The sequence below is a fragment of the Palaemon carinicauda genome, chromosome 34 (genome assembly GCF_036898095.1).
Source record: "Palaemon carinicauda isolate YSFRI2023 chromosome 34, ASM3689809v2, whole genome shotgun sequence".
Classification (NCBI taxonomy): Eukaryota; Metazoa; Arthropoda; class Malacostraca; order Decapoda; family Palaemonidae; genus Palaemon; species Palaemon carinicauda.
Genome location: NC_090758.1, coordinates 15,908,488 through 15,922,323, shown reverse-complemented (window position 1 = coordinate 15,922,323; position 13,836 = coordinate 15,908,488). Strand labels below are relative to the sequence as shown.

The following is a 13,836-nucleotide window of genomic DNA, read 5'->3' as shown; positions in this document are numbered from 1 at the left end:
TGCCTTTCAAGATTTAAAATATGTTTCTCCCAATTATTTATATCAGAACAGTTGAAAGTATTTATAGATATACCTTGAACATTTCTTATTTTTATCATTAGGAATACTGTGCTATAGTAAATATTTCTTACGTCAATTACTTACCTGTTCCGTCCCAACCAACCTCAAAGGCCGTCAATCTTTAAGTAGTTTAGCCTTGTAAGGAGTACCTTTTGCTTTTTTCAGGTTATACTGATGTACTCAGCATCCATTTCCAGTTTATATATTCCCCGTGAACCAACTTCTTGTGATTTAGTTTTCAACTTGTATTAGAATATCGGGTTCTTTGTGGATTCATATTTTAAGTTTAGATGCTACAGTACCTGATAAGACTTGTTAAACTGCTTAAAATTGATTAGTCTTACTCGGAAGCTTTATTAGCCTCAGAGACTGTACTTTTTTCTAGTCCAAGGAAGATCCAAACTGGAGTGACCAGCGCGCAGCCCTGAAGGAGCTCTACGCCCCGCGCCCTACGTTCCTCAACCTCCTGCCTCCGTTCAGCGTGGAAACCCCCTTGGAAAAGGGGATCGATAAAGCCGAGGGCGAAGAGAAGGGGCAGAGTGACGGCAAGGAAGATTTGTCGTCGACCATGTTGCACCTTCTTGTTTTGCAGGTAATTGGTCTGCTCCTTTTTAGCGGTAGGCTTTAAAATGAGATATATATTTTTCTTTTTTTTTATTGATAAAATTATTATTATAAATATGTCTATAAACCCAACATCCTCAAATTGATATCACAAGGAGCCAGAAAAGATTTTCGCTATGCTTCGTAAATGACGGTCTTTTATTATGATCAATTCTCAACAAAAAGTGATGACGACCTTTCCAGTCTCCGAAGGTGCACGTGTCATTTTTCAAAAAATAAAGGTACTTTTTATGATCCGCTCAATCTCGTTAGTTTCTTTGCCCGTTGCAACCTTACCATCCTTGTGAGCTAAGGATGGGTATATTGAGGGGGAGCCCTAAAGGTCTATCTGCATGCATTGCCTGGCCCTCTCTGGTCCTAGCTTGGGTGGAGAGGGTGCTTGGGCGCTTTTGAAAAGATGCAGTTTGTATCTGGCGCAATAAATTTATGAGTTTACACAGTTCAAGTGTGTGCTTTCTCGCTTTCCCTCATATATTATAACATTGCATAGACAATAAGTTGTTCTTCGTTTATCTTTCCAGTCCCTTCTGAGTTCAGAGTTGCCCTCCTCGGAAGATAGGGCTAATGTCCTCAAATTCGTCACAACGAATCCCACTGCTGTAGGAGCCCAGTCCCTTCATTTACTCTGCCTGGAACCACTCCAGCAGATGGAATACATGCTTCAGAATTTTCCTCTTATTTTACTCCAGTATGGGAAGGTAATAATATTTGACTGTAAACAGTTTCATCCTTTTACTTAACCTATAAAAATTTTAGTTTTTCTATATTGATTTAAGCCTCTTGTATGACAGTGAAAGAATATAAAACTGGTCACAAGGGTCACTTTAATTTAAAAGGATATGGTTTGTTTATATTTATGTAATCCTTTAACGTAGCTCTTAACCCTTTTACCCCCAATGTACGTACTGATACGTTTCACAAAACTCATCTCTTTACCCCCATGGACGTACTGGTACGTCCTTGCAAAAAAGCTACAGTATTTACATTTTTTTTTTTTTGCTTATTTTTTATAACTTTGAGAAACTTCAGAAATTTTCCAAAAGAATGAGATCTACCTGACCTCTCTATGAGCAAAATTAAGGCTGTTAGAGCAATTTAAAAATATATATACTGTATTGCAAAATGTGCTTGAAAAAAAAAAAAAATGCCTGGGGGTTAAGGGTTGGAAAGTTCCAAATAGCCTGGGGGTAAAAGGGTTAAAAGAATTGTTTGGTACGGTATGTTGACTTGTGCTTTTTGTATGCCATTTAAAGAATATAAAACCAGTTGCAAGTCTTATTTTAACTTGAGTTTGTGGTTTGTGTTCATTTTTATAGGATGTGTACGATGCTCCAATTGAGTGGGTAGACCTTGTCTCTGCCCTCATCAGTCACAAGTCGAGTCTATCGTCCAGCGACCCAGGGCACCAGGTTTACTCGGACGTTTTGAACGGTGAGTGCCAAAGATCGGGCAGTCATTTCCTTTGCTTTTTGTTCCCCGATTTTTAAAAATTCCTCATTTCGTACCCGTGGTTAATCGCTCACAGTTGGTAGCAGTTCTTAGGAGGCACTTTCCATCCTCTACATTCAATTTTAATTAGCAAGATTAAGAGGAATTTTTATTTGATTTGTGGTATGCAAATAATGTGTGTCCCAGGACATGCACAAATTGCTTTCCGCCTTCAAGATTTTCAACTGACATGTTTAAAGAGCAAAGTAAAATGGAAAGTTTGTTTTCAAAATAATAGGCCGAGATTAATATTTTTTTTTATTTCAATTTGAACATTATTTCCCCATCTCCATTTAATTTGATAGACAAAGAAAGATAGATAGTTTAAAGATTTTGATAGACGCAATTTTTTAACTTTTTTTTTATGAATTGTGTTGCAATTATACTTGTTAAATTATTTACTGTAGTTTCCTTTTTGTTTTATATTTTGGTTCTCTGGCATTCATGAATTAAACATGATGGGGTACATTATTGTCCAAAAAATAGTTTTAATCACCCAAAACTCCATGCCCAAAGGTTTCTCGTTACAATTCAATTTCAATTTGCGGGTGTTTTTTCCTTCTTATATTGCTAGCCCTTAGTCCCTCTATTTTCTCCTATTCTTTATTGATATGGTTTTATAATGATTTTAAAAATCTAGAAAGTAAGAGATGTGAATTTTCCAGACGTGTTGAGGGACCTTGTGATTTCTAATAAATATCCCTTGAAAGTAACTTATTTGAATAGTAAAGAGGTGGAACTATGACATTTTAATTACTCTTTCAGACACCAGTACTAGTTTACTGCTACATTCTTGTTAATAAGGTTTTATAACTATTTAAAAAACTAGAATCTGAGAGATACAAATTTTCCAGACGTGTTGAGCGACCTCGTGATTTCCTGTCCGCTGGACGTGTTCCTCCGTATCATCCCCAGCACCCACCACGAAGAGTTGCGGAACTACATCCGCCAGTGTCACTCGGCTGCGTTAGCCACCTACCTTAGGTCTTCGTTAATCACATACGCAAATAATGTCTTGGCACAGATGGCTAAGTGATTTCATGTTTTTGTTTACTCAGCGTACACGGTGTAAGTATCGGGTGACGTCCTGTATGGATGATAAGATTATTTATTGTTTACTAATTACATGAAGGTGCCATATTGATGCATTTATCCTAGCGTTTGGAATCTCAATTTGTTATCGTCTAAAATTTTTAAGTTTCACAGCATTCTAGTCTTCCTTAGGAACACGTTTTATATTATAAAACTACTTAATCTCGTCTTACGTTTCTTCAGCGAAGAGTTACAGGTACTTTTTGCCTCTTATCCAAATAATATGTTAGATTTTAATACATTTGTTAATGAGTTACAGAATTTTATATCTACAGATTAGTACTTGTACGGTAGCTTTAGTTAGCTCAACAGTTTATTAGGCTTAATCGCACAAATTGGGTATAGATTATAAGTCTCGCATGTTCATACATTGTTTTCTTTAGCGATTAAAAGTTATTTGTTAGTTGGTTAATGTTGGGTTTTGTTACGTTCACTACCGATGTTTCCATGACAAGTCGTGAATTATACAGTACTGTTTTTGTAAGTGTTCAATTTATCTTTGCCGCACAGCTTCCGTTTAACTCTTTAGTTATAAACCAGCTGTTTACCAGATTTCAATTTGAAACACAATTGGATTAATATAAGTTAAAATGTATGTTTTATGTGTATTACCAAATCAAGTTAATGTATATGTATTGTGTTATTACAAAACATGTTTGATATTCAGTGTTAGCTTGTCTCTTCATTCTCTGTCTAGTCAAAGTGTCTGAATTCTTAAATTAGAAACAGTTCTTACTTTTTTTTGCATCTGTAATAGGCATTCATATATTATTCAGCTAACCTGTTACTGAAATGTGAAAAGCAAACAAATATGGTAACTGGTAGCTTAATTTTTTTTATATATTTCAACAGTGTAACTTAAATCAACATTTTATCCTTTTTCAGAGAATAAGTCCTTGTGGTGTTTTATAAATACAATCGTTGGTCACAAAATATTAAAGTCATGTCTTAAACAATATTAGCTTTCTAAAATGTCCTCAGGGCTCACTTCTGTCCTTCCAGAACACCAAATGTATATACATGCTCCTCTTTACTAAACAGTAGGAAAAAATGTCCCCTAACATAGTTCATGAGGTCGATATTGGGGTTTAAGAGCTGAAGGTTAAGCACTGGAACTGCGATACATCAAGCGTTTCTTCATAGTTCAGGATGAATTAAAAACGGCACGAATAGATTCAATTGTGGTTTGCTGCTCTTTTCTTCTTCTATTCAATGCGAGTTACAACCAATACTGTACAAGTCTTATTTCAGCCTTCATTTTACGTGGCAGTATTAAGCTGCTGCATCTACAATTAAGGTCATCTTACTATTTTGGCAAGATAGTACGATAGTTCGAATAGTTATATTCAATGGACGCACAGAGTGATACCAATAATTTCTAGACATTCAATTTAAAGTGATAGGAAAGTGAGCGAGTATTGGAGGTCTGTGGATCCATAATTAGTAATATATATAATAGTGCTGAGCTATCTTTCAATACAATTTTCCAGCCATTTTTATTATCAGAACTAGTTAAACTCTGCACCAGTTCATTGAGCCAACTATATAACTCGTATGTCATCACATTCCTCCACCTGCCTTTGAGAATCAACTTTGCACATAAGAAAATGTAGTTACATTCAACAAGATATCAAACCTCAATGAGTTGTAATACATGGATTTCAGAAATGCACATTGTTCTTTAGGGAGACATACTATTGGTGTTCAATATATTGACAAGTCTGAACTTTAAGGCACTCTTTCAAGACTTCACCCCTTTCCTCTGGGATTTGTTAATGCTATAATGAATTCTGAACAATTTAAATGTTACTCTTCTGTAAGCTGTGCGGTCCTTTACATTGATGTAAAGTTTCAACTGTGTGTTATTCTCTATCTGAGGGATTTGATCTCTCTCAAGCTTGAAGTCTTGTCCAGGGGATGATGTTTCTTAAACTAAACCCCTAGCTCGAAGTCGAGTTCTGTTGATTTTCTTCAACTGTTTTGGGAATTCTGTTGTACATGACACTTCAGTGGTTTGGTGACCATTGTAGTCACAGCACACCAACTCAAGATGTAGGAGGGCAGCTTCCATCCTTTAAATTCATGTGTAGAACCAAGGGTCATGCTATTTGAACCATGTCAAAGGGGCTTTTTACTTCAACTGATGGAAAATAGTTCATGTAATGATTTGATTAAGTTTGGAAATAAGAAATCAGATAGATAGTAAATTGGGGCTGTGTGGTGGATGTCGGATGATTTCCCATCAATATTTGCCAAACGCCGTAAGTGAGAGGACTTGCCGATGCAGCTTTTAAAGGTTTTGTTCTGCAATTTTCTTGGACAATTTTCTTAAATCATCTTTATAAGTAGCGGTAATAGTTTTCTTGTTCTTGAGGAAGTCAGCCAGCAAAATCAGCAGATAATGACCATGACGTTTCCTCTTGAGCACTCAGACTTTGCCTTGACTGGGCCACTTCCACCCAGGGGCAGCCACTGCCTTGATTGAATTCTGTCCACGGGATTGTACAGATAGACCAATGTTTCATCCCCAGTTGTGATTCTTGCATAAAAGCTTACAGGTCTTCATACCACTTGTTCAAAATTTCCAGTGAAAGATCTGACCTTGTTTGCTGCTGATCTGTGCAGAACATCTTAGGAACGCATTGACTGGAAATCTTTTTAGACGTTGAGTGTGTCTGCTACTTTTCAGGAGTCATTTGTTTATTCTCTACAATCAGTTCATGAACAGCATCAATGTTTTACACACAAACTGAGTGGATGGTCTTCCACCGCAGGGATCATCATCAATTTCATTTCTTCCACTTTGTAACGACTTGTCCAGACAGTCAGTCGGCTGTTCATCCATCCGAGGTTCACCATGAATTCGAAGTTTGACCCGGCCTCGATTTTGAAGGGAGCCATGTTGCCCGAGAATGAGACGACTTATGACTGTGGGGTCACGTTACGTGCCTTTCAGGGCTCATGTTAAAACATTGCTACAAAGAGCGTTCAGGTACATTGCCATCAAAATTCCTTCCTTTGTATGATTCTTAGCTAAGTACATTTTCGACAAACTTTGAAGCTGTCTCGTATTACACTGAATAACTGCAATGTTGGGTTTACCTATGGAAGAATTGGAATTTTGTCTCATTTGCTATAATACTCTATGGTAGGTCAACCAAACGAGATGATGCAGTCTTAAAGGGATATGATCCTACTCCAGACCTAAAGCCTAAAGTCATAGTTACATTTTCTCGATCCTACTTCAGACCTTAAGTCATAGTTACATTTTCTTGATCTTCAGACCTTAAGTCATAGTTACATTTTCTTCCGTAGGCAAAGCTCCCTTAGCCTTGTTATCACTTCCACTTCCAAGCTGTCTTGTTTTCCAAAGAAATGGGCAATAATACTTCTTGCACATGGCGTTTAGTTTGTTCATTGTATGGTGACCAGCCACTCTGATCAGTCCTCCAGTTCGCTGTTGAATCAATTTGTCGACTGGTAGTCCAAAAGAGACATGCTTCAACTGCCTGCATCTTATCCCACTTTTACGTGAGGTCGATGTTTCTAGCCAGCGTTCTCCATCTACCTCTGTCCCACGCTTCATCACCGGTTAATCCCTTTGATCGAAGGTCATCCTTGATACAGTCCATCCACCTTCGCTTTGGTCTCCCTCTCCTTCTCATTCCCTGTAGAGACATTCTTCATCATCATCATAATGCAGGATCTTCAATTCACCTGTCATTCTACAAGAGGTTTTATATTTAAAAACAGGAAGACAAAATGATTGTAGGTTATTTTAGCTACAACAACAAGATATAAAAATATTACAGCATTTAACTATAGCAGCAAATAACAATGGATCAACTTTGATAACAGTAATCACAAATAAGAGATTCACTTTGATAACTACTCACAGACCCTATCTAGTTCAGACAATTAAACTTAAAATTTGCAATGCACATAACTTTGCAAAATGTATTTTCTCGGTTTGAATATGTTTTAATCCAATTTTCTTCAGGGCTAGTTTTTTTCTTTGCAATTATAAAAATCCTAGTAATCCACAGAATTCTCTTCAACTCTATACATCTTCACATACAATCAATAGTGTAAAGCAGGTTTAAAACAAACGTGTTATATAATACAGGTGTACAGATTTCCTCTTAACCCTTTTACCCCCAGGCTATTTGGAAATTTCCAACCCTTAAACCCCAGGGGGGGTATTTTTTTCCCAGCACATTTTGCAGTATATTTTTTTTAAATTGCTCTAACAGCCTTAGTTTTTGTCATAGAGAGGTCAGGTTGGTCTCATTCTCTCGGAAAATGCCTGAATTTTCTCAAAAAATTATCAAAAATATGAAAAAAAAATTATTTATAGCAGTTTTTTGCAAGGACGTACCGGTACGTCCATGGGGGTAAAGGGATGGGATTTGTGAAACGTACCAGATAGGACAAGACAAACGATGAATTGGATACATTTTAGCAACCATGCGCAATAGGGAGAAAGACCCGACACTCGCAGCATGAAGGGAAAGTTGATTTGTATGATGGCAAGATAAAAGAATTGAAACGAGTACTTAGGTATTATAGCTAGGGGCCTAAAGTATGCTGCAAAGATGTTTTAAAGTGAAGCTCTGACGGCAACCAACTTCTTTTCGTCACAACTGCAGAATTTCCAAACATGTTATTGTCTACATAAGTCTATCAAAAGTACTTTCTTGTCGCATCACTGTGAAGCAATGTTGGCCGAGACCAGTTCTTGAATAGGACCACCAAAAATGAAAGACACTAAAAGCATGCAAGCGATCTCTGGTAAATGGGGATAGAACAACAGGCCCATTCTAAATAATTGATGAAACAGTTTGTTTACTAAATTATTACAGCTGATATTAGATCTACTTATCTATGAGATGACTAGAGTAATAAATATCCTCACCTTATAGGCAATACTTAAATACCCATAAACTTATTATTGTTTCAGGGTCTTGTACGACCCATTTACTTTGTTATCATTTGATGCTGTTTTGTGAGATGTATTATTATTGTAATGTTACTTTACAACCTACGCTTTATTTATTAAAACAGTGTCTGTTACGTTTGTGTTCTGATTTATCCTGCATGCAACGGGATTTTGTATATTTTATCTTGAAAATTGTCAGTGTAATTATATCTGAATAAATTTTATTATTTAGTTGGGTCAGCTTTATCAAAAATTGGGTCAGCTTTATCAGTCAAGAATTTGATTAACCTAAGAAATCACTATGAATAATAGTCACTTGGGATTACAAATATATATGTACAACTTTCTGAAAAAGAATTTGCAGAAAATCATAATTATCACATTAGCATTATTTTCATTAAAACCTGCTTCCCAATATGTGTCTACCAGGAATACTGCTTTGTAACATTAAAGGTTATAAAGGTGGATTATAAATGGCAAGCTAGTGTACCAGCCCAACTCTGCTGAATCCCTCGTCAGGCTGGGAGAAGCGGAAAGGAAAGGTCCCATTTTGTCCCTTTGTTTGATGTCTGCTACCCCCCAAAATTGGGGTAAGTGCCTTGGTAAATAGATAGATAGATAGATAGATAAATGGCAGATTCAAGGAACAGTGACAATGCCCTAGAGAATAACCATATAAATATATGAATAGTCCCCAAGCCCCTCCATCCAAGCTAGGACCAGGGAGGGCAAGGAAATGGCTGCTGATGATTCAGCCAGTACACCTACAGGCTCCCCAAAACCCCACATCTTTAGCTCACAAAGATGGTGAAGTTGCAGAAACTACAAGAAACCATCAGCACGAGTGGATCTTGAACTCCCGTCGAACAGATCGCAAAGCACGGGCGTCTCCATAGGCTATCACAACCCTACTACCCATAAATTCATGCTGGAGACTATTTAAAATGAGTAATCACAAACAGAGCAGGAAAGGTCAGACATACAGAAGGTTTGACAGCAACAAACATGCTCAGTACGGCTTTCAAAAGAACCTCAAAATGCAACTTGCAATTGTACTTGGTGACTATACCTCAAGGAAGAGGTTAAAGGCAGGTGTCCATGTGCGTGGGACATGCATATACCAGAAGTTTGGAGAGTGGTTAAATCTCAAAACACAATAATGAAGTACTCCACTGTTTATGTAGGGGATATATCTCTGCAAATTGAAATACGAGTAATATAAAAGTTAGGTTACAAGTACAATGAGCACAAATAAAAATGAATAGAGGGGCAATGTGAAATATAAGGGTATAAAACAGATAATGGTGGCAGGTCAATATGAACAAAAGGACATGAGTGTGGTTTGTTTAAGAGAACTTTTATAGACCTCTATTCAAATCATGCTACTCTAATTTCCACTTTCCATATATATAAAAATAATCCTAGAGGTCCGGGTCCATTTGTCAAGAATAAAATTGACATAATGGTCCTGTTGAACAACAATACAAAACTAATCTACATAAATGATCCATCTTTGGAAGCATTAAACTCACCCTATTAACAATTATCAAATCTAGTCATAATAAGAAATAGTGACTATCACCTAATATTGTAAACCCTTTATGCATTTATAAAAATCCCACAATTCAACATTAAGAAATGCTACTACTGAACAATGCTTCACTGACAAAACTTGCTAATATTAACCAGAATAGTCATTCAACCCTTTTACCCCCAGGCTATTTGGAAATTTCCCACCCTTAACCCCCAGGGGGTTATTTTTTTCCCAGCACATTTTGCAGAATATTTTTTTAAAATTGCTCTAACAGCCTTAATTTTTGTCATAGAGAGGTCAGGTTGGTCTCATTCTCTTGGAAAAATGCCTGAATTTTCTCAAAAAATTATCAAAAATATGAAAAAAAAAATTTTATAGCATTTTTTTGCAAGGACGTACCGGTACGTCCATGAGGGTAAAGGGATGGCTTTTGTGAAACGTACCAGTACGTCCTTTGGGGGTAAAAGGGTTATGAAATGCTACTACTGAAAAATGCTTCAATGACAAAACTTGCTAATATTAACCAGATTAGTCATTTAAAATCATGGTTATTATGGCATATCTCCAAACATCCTTCTAACTTCTCATCCATCGCTAAGCTAAAACAAAGCTAAGGTCCGCGACTAGAGATGCCGAAACTTTTCTTCGAAATATGAGAATTTTTGTCAGTTGAAGTTTGATATACAAATACATATTCCATAAAATTTACAACTATTATTTGAAACTCATTGAAGAAATAGAGAGATAAGGAAAATATTCTTCAAGAATATTGAAGACTATACCTTTAGAGCATAATGGCATTCAATGTGTATTAGAACAGAATATTGATAATGATAAAATATTTTAGTGACTGGAATTAAATCATCATAAACTAAACTATAAATCCACATTGCATAAGAACCAATATCTTACTTACATAAGATGTTGAAAAATAAATAAATAAGCAAAAGTATTAAAGATGAGGAAATAAGTTAGAACAGCATTAATAATGTCTTTCGTAACGAATAAACAAAAGTTTAAGCGACATAACACCAGGGTGTGTGTACAGCGATTGAAGGCATTGTGTAGGCTTTTAAAACTTGAATTTTGACTCTAGGTTGTGCCCAAAGTTTTTTAGCCCTATTTGTATAGTATCTTTTGAACTTTATGTACAGTATAAAATTACCAAATATGTTTTCTTTTTTATAATTTCATGAATTATAACATCTTTAAATCTTGTTTTTCTTAATCACTTCGCAAATTTGAACTGTTATTTTTGTGTTGTGTTTTGGACAGAGTATGAGATAGTTACAAAGGATATTTATAAAGGCAAAACGGAAAATCAAACCAAAGTAAAACAAAAGTAACAGATGATGAAACAAGCATTTCGAAGGAAGAGAAATGTGCAGGGGAGTAAAACGTACTGTTGCTAATGATCAAACAATTACTGTAAATGACACAAAATTACCTTTGATGATTATTCTTTATGCTGCTACATTCCTAACAAACTATGCAGTACCTAGAATCTAAAAAGAAAGCAAAATAAACATTCTTAAAAAAATATATAGTAAAGATTTCTTACCAAAATACAGCCCGAGAAAGGTTCTAAATGTATATTGTTGCATGACACAAAAAGATAATTCCTTCACAACTCATTAATCCTCTGCAGTAAGTTTTCTACATATTGCAATAATGCAAAAAAATATCATATGCATTTAGTTAGATCCTTGTTTACTCTCCAATTTTAAGTGTATTGTATATCCACTCATTTTAAGACTTAAAAATGTAGAGGGAAATCGCAGGGGTTGAAGATACCATTACAGAAAATAAAAAAACCTAATAGTGTAGATATTACTAAAACTGGAACTTGAAACCAAGAGAGAAGATAACTAATAAAGACCTACAAAATCATTGAGAAACTACAGAACATAAAGAAACAACAAACATGTAATTCTCAAGTAAAAATTCACTGAAATAAGAAAGGCATAAATAAGTTTGGAATTATTGGTGACCGACTTCTCCAAAGCATGATTTTTTGTGATCAATCTGCTCCAGAAACTGCTGCAGAAGCACCTGCAACTTGGACCGAATTTCAATCGAGCTTCCAGATTTGAAGGATTCATTATCGTCTCTGTTGGGATTGTCTGAACTGGAATGAGTAACGCTGGCGGAATTGAGTGACGCCTCGTTCACAGCAACCGGAGATCTGGTTTCCCCGTCTTTCGAACCGAGGAACGGCGAGGACGCGGATGCTGTGGCCTCGGAAAGCTTCAGGAGCTGGTGCGCCAAGTGGTACACCGCTCGATGCTCTGCGCTCTGGTTGTCCGATTCGCTCGTTATCTGAAAAATAAATTTCAAACATTATTTTGACATAAACTCAACTCTCATTATGCAAGTGCTTGGTATTCGCTAATTTTGAACAATGCAAAAACTCTACATCTGACACCAAATTTAACCGCAAAAAATCGCTACAACGTGATTCAAAATATGACAAATTCGTAGATAATTTGTATTTTTCCTAACGATACAAACCTTAGCTATTTACATGGGGTAATTACTTTGGCGACAGCCGATGACGAGCCATAAAGTTTTAACGAGGGTTTCCTACCCCAACGCTAGTTAGCGGGGGGGTAGGGAGGGGTAGCTAGTTACCCCTCCCCCCTCACACACACCAGTGATTGATTCACTTTACTTAGCCCTCACACACACCAGTGATTGATTCACTTTACTTAGAGGTAGGACTTATCTTGGGGGACAGGGCTGGCGGGCACATAACTGTAAATAGCTAAGGTTTGTATCGTTAGGAAAAATACAAATTATCTACGAATGTGTCATTTGTTCCGTAACTGAATACAAACCACGCTATTTACATGGGATGACTTAACCCTTAGGAAGGGAGGTAAATCCCCTGCCATACTGGCTTTGGCTTGCCCGGGGGCCCCGAACCCGAGTTCATAAAGCAACTCGAGGGTTGGGGCCCCTGCGCCTCGCAGACAGCTGAGGGGCTGCTGCGGCCTACGTAAGTCATGTGTGAAGGCGAGCAGTGACGTGTCCTAGGAAGTTGACCTGGAGTTCTTTAGAAGGAAATCTAGGCTAGGACTTACCCAATACCACCTCGTCAGGGTATGGGGACATGACAGTATTACAACTTAATACTAGGAACACAAGGAAGCATGGCTTACCTGCAGAGGTTCGAGGTCAGCTGTGCAAAGGACCCAGGATGCTGTTTTTCTCCAACGGAGGAGAGGATGAAGAAAAGAAAAGGGCCAGACAGATCTTTTCATTCACACAGACTAAAACTGGGTAACAATGCCCTCAACCTTCTGCTACTTGTCCAATTAGGACCCTGAGGTTAGACCAGCTGTTGTGCAGCCACCACAGGGCCGATAGAAAACGTATCGAGCCTTCTGTGAGTCACGTTTTGCAGGTAGCGGGCCGTGAAGGTGGTCTGACGCTTCCACACCCCAGCTTGCAGGACCTGTGTCACCGAAAAGTTCTTCTGGAAGGCCAGGGACGTAGCTACGCCCGACATCATGCGCCCTAGGGCACCGTGACGGAGGAGGGTCAGAACTCAAGGCCAGGTGGATCACCTTGCGGATCCAGGCCGAGATGGTATTCCTGGTGACCCTCCTCTTCGTTTCCCCGGTGCTAACAAACAGGGCTCGCACCTGGGGGCCGACTGCAGCTGTTCTTTTAAGATACAACCTCAGACTCCTGACTGGGCACAGTAGGAGATGGTCTGGGTCATCTGTTACAGAACGAAGACTCGGGTTCTGAGTCTTAGCAACAAACTCAGGGACGAAGCCGAACATTATCTCCCCCCATCCCCTTGAATGGGCGACGTCGTAGGAGAGACCATGCAGTTCGCTGACTCGCTTGGCCGAGGCCAAAGCTAGCAGGAACACCGTCTTCCAGGAAAGGTGGCGATCAGAAGCCTGGCGTAATGGTATGTAGGGAGGCCTCTTAAGAGACCTGAGGACCCGAACCACGTTCCAAGGAGGAGGTCTCACTTCCGACTGAGGGCAGGTAAGTTCGTAACTCCGTATGAGAAGAGACAGTTCCAGCGAGGAGGAAATGTCCATTCCTTTGAGCCTGAAGGCAAGACTTAAGGCTGAGCGAT

At 37.9% G+C, this 13,836-nt stretch overlaps 2 protein-coding genes across 5 annotated transcripts in view; one reads left to right on the top strand and one right to left on the bottom strand.

The window, feature by feature from the left end:
- Positions 1–8,337, top strand: part of LOC137627097 (BLOC-2 complex member HPS3) — a 104,923-nt gene extending 96,586 nt beyond the window's left edge. For all 4 annotated transcript variants that reach the window (XM_068358112.1, XM_068358111.1, XM_068358113.1 and 1 more), the window contains 4 exons: positions 446–652; positions 1,206–1,382; positions 2,001–2,115; positions 3,027–8,337. In XM_068358112.1, the coding sequence (XP_068214213.1) occupies positions 446–652; positions 1,206–1,382; positions 2,001–2,115; positions 3,027–3,208 (681 nt within the window). In that variant the 3' untranslated portion in view covers positions 3,209–8,337. The remainder of the gene's footprint in view (positions 1–445; positions 653–1,205; positions 1,383–2,000; positions 2,116–3,026) is intronic.
- A 130-nt stretch (positions 8,338–8,467) lies between these two features.
- LOC137627099 (mutS protein homolog 4-like) overlaps positions 8,468–13,836 on the bottom strand; it is a 128,464-nt gene continuing 123,095 nt past the window's right edge. Inside the window, exon 21 of the mRNA XM_068358114.1 lies at positions 8,468–12,056. Within this exon, the coding sequence (XP_068214215.1) occupies positions 11,718–12,056 (339 nt within the window). The 3' untranslated portion in view covers positions 8,468–11,717. The remainder of the gene's footprint in view (positions 12,057–13,836) is intronic.